The sequence below is a fragment of the Acipenser ruthenus genome, chromosome 44 (genome assembly GCF_902713425.1).
Source record: "Acipenser ruthenus chromosome 44, fAciRut3.2 maternal haplotype, whole genome shotgun sequence".
NCBI lineage: Eukaryota > Metazoa > Chordata > Actinopteri > Acipenseriformes > Acipenseridae > Acipenser > Acipenser ruthenus.
The window spans coordinates 858160-874449 of NC_081232.1; the positions used below are offsets into that span (position 1 = coordinate 858160).

General features: G+C 39.0%; 1 protein-coding gene across 1 annotated transcript; it reads right to left on the bottom strand.

The window, feature by feature from the left end:
• Window positions 1–4329: 4329 nt before the first annotated feature.
• Window positions 4330–15924, bottom strand: LOC117398906 (type 1 phosphatidylinositol 4,5-bisphosphate 4-phosphatase-like). Its single transcript, XM_033998009.3, has 7 exons — window positions 15763–15924; window positions 12278–12468; window positions 10935–11041; window positions 9581–9686; window positions 9038–9090; window positions 7883–7973; window positions 4330–6498 (listed from the first exon to the last, which is right to left on the bottom strand). Exons 1-7 carry the CDS (start codon window positions 15845–15847, stop codon window positions 6355–6357), a joined length of 777 nt encoding a protein of 258 aa, XP_033853900.1. The 5' UTR covers window positions 15848–15924; the 3' UTR covers window positions 4330–6354.
• Between the last annotated feature and the right edge of the window lie 366 nt (window positions 15925–16290).

Consider the following 16290-nt stretch of genomic DNA (forward strand, 5'->3'; position numbering starts at 1 on the left):
CGTTCAGCTGCTTTTTTTGGGTCTCGCGCTGTCCCCTCCCCCTGCAGTCCCAGCTGCCAGGGAAACTTTATCCAAACTTTTTTTTTTCTCTTTCCACCAGAGCCCAAGTATGTTACTTATTTAACCCCCTCCCACTTTTTTTATATATAGAGTGAGAGTGTGTTAGAGAGACATTTCTAGAAGAGGGGTGGTCGTCTTTCGACCAGGACCCACGTCCTTACAACAGAACCCAAATCTCGATCCCCGGGGGGGGGGGGGGGGAGAGGGAGGTTGAGGGGTATATATATGCCCCACACTTTTTTTTCGTACTAAAAAAAAAAAATCTCAAATAAAAAAGTTACACCCGAACTGTACTCAAAGGAAAGCTGGCACAGGCCGTCAAGCAAACACCATTTCACATGGCAATGCACGATTCAATAACACATCGCGCTTGAACAGATGAAGGAGCAAACAGGCTTCATCATGTCCCTCTGAAGAAAAAAAAAACAACAACCATGAAACGTAAGACGATCCCGTCCTTCTTTTGACCATCCACATCCACCGTGGGAGGGAGGACATCGGATAATTCTTAATGGTTAGGTTTTAGGGCTGGGGTTGGTTGGGGTTGGGGTTGGGGTTGGGGTTGGGGTGATTTTATATAGCGAAAGATGGGTGCTTGGCACATACCCTCGAATCATCTGATGCCCCAAGGACACTATGTAGCGCATGATCCTTTCCGCTGCACCCGGACCTCAAAAACTTCACGCCAGGTGACGTCCTTATTCTCCAGAAGCACTTCCCCTGCTCACTGTACTCGCGAAATTTAATGAATTCCTTGTGTGTGTTGGAAATCGTACCAGTCAAATCCTACTAATGTGTTTAAATGTCGTCTGTTTTATTTTTGTGTACTAGTTTTATAACGTCAAAATGAAAAAAACATGTGAATATTTTATTAATATTTGCTTAGTGTACATACATTTGGTTGGTGTGTAAAGCAGTCTTTCTTTACTGTGCGTCTCCACTGCTGAAAGTGAAGAGCCACACAGACATACATGAATAACACTTAGTTGATTTTATAATGAATTCTAAAACTGTTTGAACACTTTTTTTTCTTTCTACCTGCTAATCAGCTGTTGACGTAAAAATGAAAAGAGCCATCTAAGCAAAATTAATACTGAGCAATCAACGAGTGACAATTCGACAGTTTGGACAACACAAAAATATCAGATCTACAACAAGAATTCGGTACTAAATCCAAACTAAATCAGCAATATCTGGACAAAAATAAAAAACAGCTACCCCACAAGCACTAATTCTGTTGATTACCCTGCTGGATAAACACCACCACATATAGAGAAATATATAAAGAGCTGTTTTCAAAAGGTGCTGTCATGATGCAAATTAAATACTGTCTAAGAGTGTGTTCACAAAAAAAATGTAAAGAATTTTAAATAATTAATTTATATAGACCTTTTATGAGGCGTAATCTAAAAACAACTGACAGTTAAAACAGTGTATTTGTTTCATTGTATACAATTAAAACACCTTAAAACATCTTTTTCAAACCACTTTAAGCAGTGCACTTAGAAAACGCTTGTAAATCTGGTGTTAGCTACTCCGATCCTCAGCTAATGAATACATTTCACATTTATCTCACATCTCGTGGTTGGTTAGAGGCTGTGTGGTCTAGTGGTTAAAGAAAAGGGCTTGTAACCAGAAGGTCCCCGGTTCAAATCCCACCTCAGCCACTGACTCATTGTGTAACCCTGAGCAAGTCACTTAACCTCCTTGTGCTCCGTCTTTCGGGTGAGACGTAGTTGTAAGTGACTCTGCAGCTGATGCATAGTTCACACACCCTAGTCTCTGTAAGTCGCCTTGGATAAAGGTGTCTGCTAAATAAACTAATAATATGTTGTACATACTATTAGGCTTGGTCAAAATATTACTGGATAAATGTATTACTACAAAACAACGTATCAAAATACCAAATACAAACTACTTCGGATAAACTGTATTTTAACTACAAAATACAATTATATTTTTGAAAATACCATATAAAAAATAATAATAATAAAATGCCTTTAATAAAACAAAGTAAGATTTTCATAGGTCAACCAGACTAATTTATTTCGTCAATAAATGAACTGAAACAGTGAATAATGCATACGTCTCAAAAACTGAGCTGAGACATGACACATTAAAATTAAAGCTTGTGTTTTCTGCGCTTTAACTTTCTACTTTAACTTGAGATTATTATTATTATTATTATTATTATTATTATTATTATTATTATTATTATAACTGAGGCTCAGTAATAAACTACAATGATTATGTGCACATTTCCTTGTCAGATGTTTGATGTCTTTGGACGTTCTTCAGTTTATCTATTTATGATTAAAAGCATTTTCTTTTAGCATTCAACACATTGCAAATTTATAACAAATAACATGACTTCTGATAAAGGAGCAAAGAAAATACTTTTGATCATTAAAAGCATTAGTACATTTAACTGTAATTCACTAACTAATACTAATGCATTGTTTTCAATGCATTGGTACATGGATGACATTTATTTCATTAAAATCGGCATATGATGTCCTTTTAAATGTCGGTCCTTGAAAAAGTAATTGAATTGTCATTAAAATCAATTATTACTTACATCTTATATCTGCCAATATATTTAACATTTCTGTTCTCTTTCTCTCTTGTATTGTTTATTGTCTTTATTACATTGTAAAACTTAAGCGTGATATAGGATTCACCTAGTGTTCAAATAAAGGTCAAGTTCATTAACTATCATTAGCTTAAATGTGTATCAAATTGGTCATATACACACCTACATATTGCAAGTTATTGACATGATTATTAATACCAGTCCTTTCCGGCCCCAGTTTGATTTTTGCCATCATAATCAGCTCAATGTAAGAGGACCCCCCCCCCCCCCCCCCCCCAGGTTTTCAGACAGATCTACACCCCTGCCAACTCTCCTTTTTGAAAATAAATTAGAATGAGCCACCAAAGTCAGATGCTCTCCATGATCATCGATTTGCTGGTATAATGTCTTTGTAGGTATCTCTGTAAATATCACCTTCTGATGACACCTGCTGGCTGCAGATAGAACAGCCTTTGAAAGAAAGGAGGCCATGCCGTCCATCTGAACTCATCCGGTTCCCAGTAGATCTCACAACTTTGTCAAGTTGGGTCTTAAAGGATTCCAGTGATTCTGAATCAACAACATGACTAGGTAGCTCATCCCATCCCGTCTATGAAGTATCTCCTTCCTTGTGTCTGAAGTCTGTCTCCACTTAATTTCCAACTGTGACCTCTAGTCCTGGTCTCTGTGCTGCATTTAAAGTATTGGTATGGGTTAGTGAGCTCTTAAGATTGTACAGACTTCAATCATGTCCCCCCTGATTCTTCTTTGTATTACCAGGTATAATGTTTTAAGCTTTGTGTGAACAACACAAGTCCATTGGACTCACTGGTGTGGAGAACTAGAAATGTGGACTCACTGATTTTATTTTGTGAATATAAACTGAGTATCAACTACAGTGTTCAAGGAATGCAATGTTTAACAACATAACAGCAGCAAGTACTGGGTGAGCTTGACTTCAGAAGCTTTCATTTTTTATTATTATTTCACAAAATAGGATGCAAATTACACTTATTAAAACAAAAATAGAACTTTATGGTATGATTAAATAATAAATAATAAATAATAAAAGCTGAATAAATACTCCAAGATTGAAAAAAAATAAAGAAAAAAGCTAAACTACTGTGCAAATGAACCACGGTAAAGTACTCAGTTTTCCAGAAGCATACTTCCATTGTGTCACAGGAGCATGATGCCTTCTGAAAGAGGACATTAAACACTGCAGCCTGCACATCATTTGTTACAAAGGAACATGGAAAGAATACGGGTGATTCAATTCACACACATTAACGGGGGCTGAATTTAAAGTGAATGACTTCAGAACTCAGAGGAAGTGCAAAATATATTCAGAGGTTATTCCTGTGGGATATTTGTGTCCATTACTTGATAGTGTTGCCGGATTTATAGATGTGCTGGAATAATAAACAAACCTTATGTTATTTCAAAGAGTCCAGTCAAGGGACGGGACAAACAACTACACTGAAAATCAAGACCTCCCAAATGACCCACAGATTAAAACCTGCAGACCCACGACAGACATTGTACAACCCCCTAAATAAAACAGGAGATCAGTGTGAGGGTTGTCTAAAAAACTGCAGTATGTCATTATCAGCATATGATCGCATGTCCACTCCATTCATTCATTGATGGGCTCTTAATTCAAGTTGCAAATGATTTTAAATGAAGCACGAATGTGGTTTGTTTTCCTTTACTGATTCGAAATGTCATTTTAACAATGATGACAGAACAGGACGTAGCTTTTGGGGTTTCATTAATTTATTTACAGCTCATTAATTACCTACACTGATCAGAGACTGACATCCAGTTATATGGAGTTTTACAACACGGTGCAACAGTGACATCATGGTCGTTAATCCAACGGCTTCAATTAAAAATAATAATAATTAGAACAACAAATAAAACATGTGTACAGGTAGTGCAACATTCAAAGAAAATAAGAGAAGACAAGAAATATTTACAAATTGGTTCTTAATTTAGATCTACAAAATGAATGTTAATTCCACCCAGGACATTCCAATTAATGTGCAAACGAAACTGAATATCTGCCAAGACGAATTCATTCTGCTCGTGTGCCCTCTGCATGTTCTTTTCTCTGTGATAAATTTGAAGTAGTGTCTTGGGTTAACTTTATATATACAATTGATGATTTTACAGGCTGGGATCAGCCTAGCCTTTATTGTAGCGAGATGACCAAAACCACACACAGTAGTCTAGGTGGGGTATTTTTGTTTGATTATGTTAAAACATCCAGTAGATTTGTAAACACATTTTCTTTTCTTTTTTTATATTATATAAAACAGAACATTATGTGAATGTTTATTTCACTCAGGAGAGAAACAATTATGACCGTTCCAGTAAAATCCTCTTTGAAATGTATAACAGAAACTTGGATCAGTAATGCCAGCGTAACCATGTATATCAGAATAAGAAAGCGTACGAATGAGAGAAGGGTCTTAAAAGGATCCCCGGGTCTGCCTCAACATGACTAGGTCACCCATCCCATCCCCTCACCACTCTCTGCATGAAGAAGAGTCTCCTTCTACAACATGACTAGGTAACCCATTCCATCCCCTCACCACTCTCTGTGTGAAGAAGAGGCTCCTTCTACGACATGACTAGGTAACCCATTCCATCCCCTCACCACTGGGTGTGTGAAGAAGAGTCTCCTTCTACAACATGACTAGGGCAGACCATTCCATCCCCTCACCACTCTCTGTGTGAAGAAGTGTCTCCTTCAGCAACATGACTAGGTAACCCATTCCATCCCCTCACCACTCCCAGTGTGAAGAAGAGTCTCCTTCAGCAACATGACTAGGTAACCCATTCCCTCCCTTCACCACTCTCTGTGTGAAGAAGAGTCTCCTTCAACAACATGACTAGGTAACCCATTCCATCCCCTCACCACTCTCTGTGTGAAGAAGAGTCTCCTTCCCTCTGTCCTAAGTCTATCTCCACTTCATTTGTAACCGTGTCCTCTGGTCCTGGTTTCTGTGTATCCAACCACTAGCAATACGTGTCAGATAGGAGAGGACCCACGACTGTGACTTGTATATAAAAAAAAGGAAATACTTATTAAAAAAATCCATTGAAAAAAAAAAGTTTGGAACATTTTTTTGAACATTTGTGCAATTCATCTTTGCATTTGGAGAAGCACTTTATTGAATACAGTTCATTCAAATTTGGTTCTCTATTTTGGGGTAACTCGTGTAGTGATTGTTACTCATTTGGGGGATGGGGGAGGGGGGGAGCAGTTTGCTTATTAGACTCACAATGGTCAGACACTACAGTTCCCCACAAGTCCACTAAGTGGCGCTAACCTCAATTTCTAGTCTTGGAGAGCCTAACACTCCAGGCTTAATAGGTTAATTACTTAAAGCGGGAAGGTGTCATTGTTTCAAATGAATAATTCAGAGCATGGCTGGAAAAAAAACCTGGACTGGAATATACACGGACTGGAAAAAAGAAATGTGCACAAGTATGAACAGGCACTAAAGGACTGGGAGATGATGCGATATCCAGGGGCTGCCCTCTGTATCAGAGCCTAACCTAAAATACAAGGCTTCCAGTTGTGATCAAAGGTGTATACCCAATGCCCCAGAAAAAAGGGGTTCTGATTGACATTACACCCACCCCCAACCCCCGACCACCTCACGAAAATGCTTTCTCGTTCTGCTTCCCCTCTCGAGAACGCGCTGGGGTTTTTATGAGAAGTTCTGGACTGGCTGGCTGACCCTCATGCAGGCCCAGTAGCAGGCTCGGCCCATGCAGATGACCGCCAGTAGAATGACCACGGCCCAGGACGCGTAGATTCCTCCGTACCGTTGAGCATGCTTCCACGTGCCAGCCTGTGAACACACAATCAGAGGGCAGGAGGCTTGATATACCAGTGCACATCTGTCCAAATCACCTTTCAACTTCTCTTTTCTCCACTTAGAGCTATACACTTCACTTCAGATGCTGGCCCACTTGGCATGCATGATCATCATATTTCACTACATTTTCTATATTAAAAGGTAGAACGAGGGACTACAAACCAATTCACTCACCCATGTTGAGCCCTGTCCACACTACGCACCCTCTAATGCAAGTCATTCATTTTATGAGTTCAACTTTAGAAATGTTTATTTAGAAGCAGATGTATGGATAAACTGGCACATCCCAATGTACAGTAATCTATTTTACTGTATCTGTACATTGCTTTGTTTGCTACGGTTTTTTTTTTTTTCAGTGTTAGTGCAATGGTGAAAGATTATATACGGACAGACGCAGATCATATGTAACGAAGTACGAGACGTTATAAATGCTTCATATTTTTCTTTGTATTTCAAGTTGTATTGTGAATGATCAAATAATGTAATACTCAAAAGTACAGAAGGATGTTTTTTTTAATATATATATAGATTTGTTTTATGGCTTTAGATCTGTATAATAATAACTATGTATTTCTTAATGTTTGTAATAAAATTAATTCTTAATGTTTGTATTGTTATGTAACCTATGGATTTTCATTGCAGCCGTTTACCATTTTACCATGTGGTTGAGTATAATAAAACTACAGGTTCAATAATGAATGTTAAATTGTGAAAAAAAATCCCTTTAGTTTACCCCAGGGTACCTAAGGTAACAATTTGTGTATGTGTGTATGTATGTATGTATGTATGTATGTATATTATTATTATTTGTTTATTTAACAGACGTCTTTATTCAAGGTGACTTACAGAGGCTAGGGTGTGTGAACTATGCATCAGCTGCAGAGTCACTTACAACTACGTCTCACCCGAAAGATGCAGCACAAGGAGGTGAAGTGACTTGCTCAGGGTCACATACAGTGAGTGAGCTGGGATTTGAACCGGGGACCTCATGGTTTTATTATTATTATTATTTATTATTATTATTATTATTATTATTATTATTATTATTATTATTATTATTATTATTATTATTATTATTATTATTATTATTATTTATTAATTTATATATATATATATATATATATATATTACAGTGAAAATAGAGTGTTCTGGCAAGGGTCTATAAATATATTTTAAAAAATCACTACCATCTCAAATAAGATTTTTTTTATAGCACTTGAGACAGTGTGGTAAAAACAGTCATCCAAGGCTTGGCTGTGGCGGGACATTGTGACAAAAACGCTTGGCTGTAAAGGGTTAAAAACATCATGCTAACCTCCCCTTGAAATACAGAAAGAAAGAAAGACAATTAACTTACAGCAAGGCCACCGGCAACGATGGCAAACAGGAGACTGGACAGGAAGCACCACAAGCATCTCTTACGAGGGTATCTTCTCCCAATAGAGGACCTGCAACGCAGCAAACGAGATCATTAAAACTGCAAACAAGTCAATTTACAAAGAGATGCACACCAAGAATAGGACCAGGTCTATCCAGAACTGCAACAATAATTCACATTTCGATAGCGCCTTTCATCACAAGGAAGCCAAAGTGCTTCACAAACACACACGCAAAGGAATGTAATATTAAACAATTAAAATAACAGTCCCACACAGAATTTGATAAAACCGAAATTTGCAGTTAGAGCCCCCTTATCCTAAAAGCATTTCCTACACTGTTCCGAGTTAATTCTACAATCTTTTTGAAAATAGCTGCATGGTATTTGCTGTGTGAATTATCTGTTAACCGCTGCTCAAAGACTTGCAGGATGCACTGACTTTACCCTTTTCCCCATTAAAAAATAAAACCTACTACAAAAATAATAATGACATTTCCCAGTGCTGCTGGGCAATGTCCCGCCTTCTTGACTTGTATCTATCATTGATTCGTTCTGAATACTTTAAACCCGCCCCCACTACTGAGTGACAGCACATTCCTACATTTCTATTGGAGACTCCGCTTGCGAGATTTAAAACAAGATTACAATCAGGATGCAGGCTTGTTAGCTGGATTTAAAGCTGTATTACAGTTAAGACACGGAGGATTTAAAACAGAATTGCAGCAAAATGTACGAAAATGCCTCCACACAGAAACCCCAGAAGAATGTGCTGTGACCAGAGGGATTTCGTTGTGGAAGACAGCAAAGAAAGAAGGGACAACTTAAGTGTGCAAGTACTGTCAAGTTACTACTATACATATTTTGACAGAAAAAAAAAAACGCTCAAGCATTTTGGAAAGTAACCGAAAACACTCATTTAACACAGTATATCAAAAACGAAAGCCCTGAAAAAAACGATTTACATAAAAATCGCACCAAAATAAGCACCGAAAAACACAATTAATAAAACACAAAAAACAGAAGCCCTACTTATAGTCTCTATGACTGCTCGTGTAAAAAGAGATTAGTGTCCCCCTGACTTTGCAATATCCCAACTCAATAATCTTAGCTTTAACTATCGTTAACATCACTTACACTTTTCTGCAGTGTGGACAGCGTGCCAATGTCCTGTCCGTGAATTCTGTCCACTGAAAGAAACGAAAACCAAGAACATTTTTTTTTAATGTAGGTCTATGCAGTAATAAACGTGATCCTCATCTGAAATTACACAATGACCAGACCGCGCTGTTCCATTCCTTTCTATGGAGGTTAGCCGTTCTGCTATAACTCCATAATAATTTAGATATTTTATTTAACAACGTAATCAAAGAAACTACAACATGATATCGCAAAAGTTTACCCGGAAGCATTGTAGTTTAATATTTCATGTCACATTTTTCAAAATTTTTCGTTAAGTAAAACTACAAAGCGGTGTGTAATTCAATATGATAGCGTAACATTGTTCAGCAGGTTTCGTTCGACTTTATGAAGCAAAATTAGTTCATTCTATAGGGTGATGCAAAACTATTGGCCACAGCTGTAATTCTACGTTAGTTCATTTTGAATGTGGATCCCTCAAGCCATGACGTCCCATCAGGAGTGAAGCCCATTAAAAAAAGGAGCACAGGCAGAGCGTACCAGGAAGGTGTTTTTGCAGTGCCCGCAGGTCACCCTCGCTCCCGCGGGCTGTGGTTCTGGGCTGGCAGGATCGGGGTGAACAGGACCCAGGTTGATTACTCGTTTACTGCAGGAAGAAAAACACAAAAACAAAAATTTAAATCCCTACTCTTCTCTGCAATATAGCTTAGCAATTTCCAATGTCACTGTTGTTATTATTATTTTCTATTTGTTTCGTTTCTTATTTGTACTATTAAAGGGGAAAGTGTCTTGGCTTTTGATGCCATGGTAACTAAACATACTTCTATTGAAATCTATTAATGGGTTTGTGATGTAATTTACTACACAGTTAATCATGCAACGATGTCAAACGTCCTTAAAGTGGGACACACTGTAGAAATGCTACCCCCTTGTGGAAGATTGATAAAATGCAGGTGTAAGTTTAAATGTCATTAAAAGCAAATGTATTGGTAATGTTTAACCATTTTGTTGAAAGAAACTTTGACAAAGTAGAGTTGCTACGGTAACAGATTTGAAAATGATTGGCGAGATAAAGCATGTGCAGAAATGTATGGGGAAGGAAAATCTGGCAAACAGTGAACCCACGGTGACCTTGTAAAGGAGGGTAGTTAGTGGTTGGTTGCACTTGAATGGAGCAACAGCTGAATAATTCATTTATATTGGCAATTAGCGGCATGTATTGTATGTAAACAATAACGCTCCGTGTAGAATGTAATGTGGGTATTTGGAACTAATAAATGGTTGTTAATTTGAAACATGGTCTCATCCTTACAGCGTAAAAGCAGTTAATTCCATGCGTGCCTTCATTCATAAACATCTCACTATCATAGCGTACAAACCAATAGATCTGTTGCCATTTCCTTTCCCCACTTGTATCACATCTTCCGTTGGCCGTTTTGTGCATGTGTCCCCTCATGCATCCATTTTGTTAAGCGCGCCATCTTTAAACACTCCGTTATTAATATCGATCACATCTCATAGTGCTAAACACACACACACACACACACACACACACACACACACACACACACAAAGCAATACACCTGGACAAATGTAACTGTGGCAACGGGCAAGTTAACGTCTGCAAATATGTAGGTAGTTAAATTAAAAGTGAAACAACTTTCGCAGTAAATAACATTTTTGCAAATCACTTCTAAACCTATACAAGAAAGTTAAAGGCATTTCAGCCCTGGTGTCTGCAAAGCTGAGGGAACACAAAGCCAATTTTCAGGCCCCCCATGCAGGGGCCTGAAACCTAGTCTCCTGAAACCAAGTTCCAAGCCACAGTGGCTTCATGTTCCAGCTTTCCACCAGGGGGGGGGCAGATGTGGCTTTCAAAGGTTAAGTGACTCACCAGTACTGTCGGGGGCAGGCTATCCTTTGTGACGTCACTTTACAGATAAGGAGACAGTTGCACGGACAACGCACATACTTCTTCCCAGCCGGAGCGTTCTTTATGGGCTAGAAAACAACAAAGACGAGGGTTCAAAACTTTACACATGCTTCAGACGATCAACGCACAAAGGAGGTTCAAACTTCAGGATTCTCTTTTAATGCGTCTGTTCAGCGCTCCAGAGAAGCTGTGTAAAGGATGTTTTCTACGCACTGAAAAAAATCTGAATTCCTGTTTGATATTTAAACTGAATACGTAATGAAGACGCTTCATTTTGGATTAAAAAAAAAAATAATTATAATTCTGTGCATTTGCTTCTCAGCCATATTGTTTCTGGTCAAAAAAGCAAATAAGAAGAATTCTTGTTTTTATTTTAAGACCAAGTTTTTGTACAGGAGTTCAAAGTCACATTTCAGTTCAACTGTAAGGCTGCATACCCCATAAGTTAGCATTAAAGCATGTACAGTATTTATTGAAAGTACTCATGACAATTTGCCGAAGCGATTCTGATGACAGTGCAATGGGGTCCCAAATCTGTGTCAGACCAGCTGAAACCAGGTTTATTTAGTGGTGCAATCAGAAACTTTAACAATTGAACACACTATAAAAAGCAAAGCAGTCCTAAGCAACAACTGCGTGTGTTTGGACTGACACAGAAAGAGGAAATCAAAGAAAAGTAAAAGAAAAGAATGACTGGGATGAGTGAGGGGGATTTTTCTCTGGCGTACTCCATCTCTAAATTCTTGTAATTCACATTTAGAGGATGCCACCATGATAAATAATTTCCTTTATTTATGTATTCATTTAAGACTGAGTAATTTAGTTTGGTATGTAACTATTCACAAGCCACCATTCCCAACACCCTTAAATTTACAGTTTGGAGGTACTGTAGAGCTACAACTACGGTACTATGAAAAAAATAAAAAAATAAAAAAATAAATAAATAGATTGAAATAAAAAAAATCGCCAACCCTGCTTGAGGGTAATGCTGCATTTCACTCACCCAATATACATTTTACGCACAGTGTAACGACCCAAAACCTTATCTGGAGCACTTGGTCCATTACAATAAGAAACGTGATATTTATCTGAAATTCTACAACGACCGGACACTGGGCTCCCTTGGTTTTCTTCTGGGGCTCAGCCACTCTGGTACAACTCAAAAGGTGGGAAAGACGACACTAATTAAGACACCTGTTCCATCATCATAACCTCCTTGGATCTGTACTCTACACCCGTGTCTGTAGACAGTGCCCAAGCATTCTGTTTAACTGCGAGGACTGTACTGCATCACCAGGACTCACCGTGGCTTCATTGCAGACCCCACACTTGACGACATGCTGGTGCATTTTGCCCTCCACGTTGATGAGTGACTGGCACACCCGGCAGCTGATCATGGGGGCACTGCCGCTCTCTGGAGAGGTCATAGGGGAGTAGGGAGGGGGGTCTTCACCAGGCATGACCGAGGGCTGCGAGCTGGGAAACTCAGGAAACCCTGAAAACACCCAAAAGAGCAGCACACTCAGCAAGCAGTGTCCTAATGGAGTACTAGACAGGTCACCGTCAACAATTCACATTGAAAGAGCGTCTTCAAATCGCAAGGATCCCATAAGCACTTCACACACACAGAAAATGAAACCATTCAATTAAAAACAGGCCAATACAGAATTTGCAATGCTTGCAAGGAGAACACTATTATTCAAAAGCTAAAATTAATAAGCAGTTCTGCATTCAGCAACTCATTCCTTAATGGTAAACCGGACAGCTAATAAATCAATAATAAAATCGACAGAACCCCCTGCAGCGTTTATAAGAAACATCACTAACTTTGCTGTATCGCAGCAATTTTTCTTTCAACGTATTCCCCCATAGTTTTATTTTTCACACATCAGAAATGGAAGCTGAGTAGAAGTACATTTAGAACAGAAGGCAGGAAGTCGTGTTTTTACACAGAATTATAAAGCATGTAACTGCCTACCAGGTAAACCTGCATGCTCTAAAACACTGGGAACATTTCAAAAAAAGACTAGATTCTGTGCTTTTAAATGAGTTAACCCCCAAAAGGGGAGAATGGTGTGCTAAAATGGGACGAGCCTTGATGTGCTGAATGGCCTTTTCTTGTTTTCAAAGTTCTCTTAGGATGTAAATAGGGAAAAAAAAATATTCTAAACATAGCAGTGTATCCAATTTGTGCTCCCTCGTGCAACACCGCTAGTGATTGAAATGAGTATTGTTGCAGGAGGGAGCGTGATCTGGATACACAGCGATCCTTAGAAGGAGTTCTGTTTTCTCCTGGCGAACGCTCCCGAGTAAATGTTTAGAAATGCTTTGCCCAGTTGATTTAGGATTTAAGACCCACGGTGTGCGATTAAAAATAAAATAGATTGTAAAATAAAATTGACTAAAACACAGTTAAAGGTAATTTACCCTTTTCCAGCTACTGTAAACTGCAAGTTCAATACTGTAAGTAATGTACAGACTTTCTTTTCCCATTTGTAATATAGTAGACTTCCTCTGATGTAATATACTGTAACAGTGCTCCATGCTGGCCCCTAGAAATTAAAAGCTCATTAATTTTTAATTCTTGTTTATTTTTATTTATTTTTTTATTAAGAGTTAAATGCGACTTGCATTCAGAGTCTTTTTTGGGGGTCTACTACATATTATATATATATATATAAAAAATTCAATCATAAGCACATCCTCCATTTCTGATGTGTTTGCAATGTACAACCATTAACAACGGTGCAATTTAAAAGGTCTCCCCAAACTGTTTTAAAAAGTTTTACATACTGTAATTAAGTTAGATGATCTGCTCTCCGTGTTTCTGAAGAAATGTTTTAGTACAAAGGTCCCGTTTAGGAAAAAAATATGCCCCTGCCCCCAGTTTAGTTTCATTTCCCCATTTCTGTTTCGGTTCCCTAAGCCACAATCGAGCGTGGCACAGTTGCAGCGAGAGACGCCTGTTCGCTTGTCAGAATCTGGTGTGCCTGCAACTGAAACAACCTTAAAGCTGAGGGAACACAAAGCCACTTTTACAGGAACAGCGGCTTGAAACCTGGTTCCAGGAGACCGAGTTTGAGGTTGCTGTATCAAACCCCAAGTCTCCCCTGGTGTGCCGTGCAGTGGCCTGAAACCTACTCTCCCAAAAATAAGTCCCAAGCCACAGTGTCTTTGAAAAAGAAAAAAAACAATTACATATTACAAAAATATGCTTAACTAAATATTCTATTCATGTCACTGTCATTTATTGAAAATGAGGTCCCAGAACTTTTTGAAATCATTCCTCTTGAAATGTTGGCTGGGGTTGATAATGCTATTTTTGTTGTGTGGAGACTACAATGGAATTCAGTATGGTCTCAGCAGTGTGTTACACATCATAAGCGGTCTGTGCCAGTGCTAAAAATCACTGCGTTCTTGAAACTGTCCTGGATTACATTTTATCAAAAGTGTAACAAGCTTCTTCAGGGGCACTGATTCCCGTTGTTTACTTGCGTCTGTCACTCGGGTCAACCCTGCTTTTTCAAAAGCAGTGTGAAATTGTATAGCCGTCCTGTGTGACCCCGGGTTCCGACCAGGGTACAGCATGCCAGTGTGAAAGGGGCATAGGTCTCAGACCACTGCACGGCACGCCAGGGGCAGCTTCCTGAAAAAGGTGGCTTAACAGGAAGTGACAGCAATTAAGATTGTGTTGTTTTGTTTTCAGAACACTTAATGTGGTTTGGTCAAAAAAAAAAAAAAAACCATTTAGTTTGTGAGCCATGAAATACGTTTTTTTCTGTAAGATTGCCCTTGTGTTAGTAGTAAAAAAACAGTGCATTTCAATTTAAGAGGTATACAACCTCTTCAAAACGTAATCATCTGTCGAAGTTTGTTTTGTGCAGTTAAACAAAAGCAACACATCGATCTCAAACTGTTTCCACTAACAAAGCCTGCAGCGACTAGAACTCTCCTCACCACAGCTATCCTTGGAAGACAATAAAACTAGCCCTGCCCATCAGAGAGAAGATTGGTTACACAGAAGTCGGACCGGAGGATATGCCACCGGATTGGCTCAGAGAACAAATCCATCAAATCAGGTGTTGGTGATGTAGTCGGAAACGCAGCATTCACATGAAGGTAATTAATAATTTATAAAACACAGACGAAGGTGGAAAAATTTGCAAGAGATGCGTACTGTATCTTAAGCAGAAATAAAACCCGTAGCCCTTTTTTTAAATGCACAGATAACCTGGTGGACTGTAAAACCAGTTCAATTATTTATTGTACAGTAAACAATATACCTGCTGGCGTTCTCTACCGTAAAAAAAATGCTTTTAAAGCGGATACGTTTATTAAGAAGCCGTGCAAATAATAAAACACAATTTACTTTGAAAACGTAGGTCAAGTGTGTGTTTACGTGTAGCGAACATCTCGCCGGCACCATGATTCGTTAATTTCAACACCGTTTTCAGGAGGGGGAATCACGTGACGCAAACATACCTGGTACTTTCCTGAGGAAGGCAAAACAAATTGGGGCGGAATTTAAATTTTTGAGACAGACGCACTGAATTTAACACGACAATCGGAACAGCACCTGCAACCCTTAAGTCAGACAATCCAATCGCATTAGGTTGGGCGTCGTAAATACGACAGCTGCGTTAATAACACCACAGTGTGTTGTTATGTGTGCTAATGTTGTGTATCTACATGACGGTTTCCCTTTTCTCCCGGCTGCAGTAGTGTGTGTATGTGTGTGTTTCCCATCCCCCGTAAATCGCCCATGTCCCGTGTATGTTTCAACACTCACCTTGCGGTTTACTGGGTAGGATCCCGCCGCCTGTACCTCCATCGCTGAGATCTGAAAGCAGCGGAGATCTCTCGCAGTCCGCCATAGCGGTGCACACAGTCAGGAAGAGATTGCAGCCCTGCTGCACGCCGTCTCACGTGACGAGGTTCACCCCGCTCCCTCGTCATGTGATCTAAGAGACCGCGTCACATGATAAGTCCGCACTATTACAAGCTGATGCGTTAGGAATGCGGTGATCAGAGAGCAAGAGTGAAAAAATCGGGACACTGAGGGGAGAAGAGAAACCTCGTGAACCGTCCTGCACAACGCAAAACTACGTATCTTTCTTCTGTGGATAGACTTTGCATTGCACTTAGGCAAAAACAAAAACGTAGAGAAATGTAATTAAAAATAAATATATATATATATTTTTTAAAACCAATCCACTAGTGTTTAACTTTCTTGTTTACTGTTCAGATGACAACGATGTTTTAATCAGCCTATCAGTGCGTCTGTACTGGCTTTTCTGTGACCTGCTGTACTGTGCGG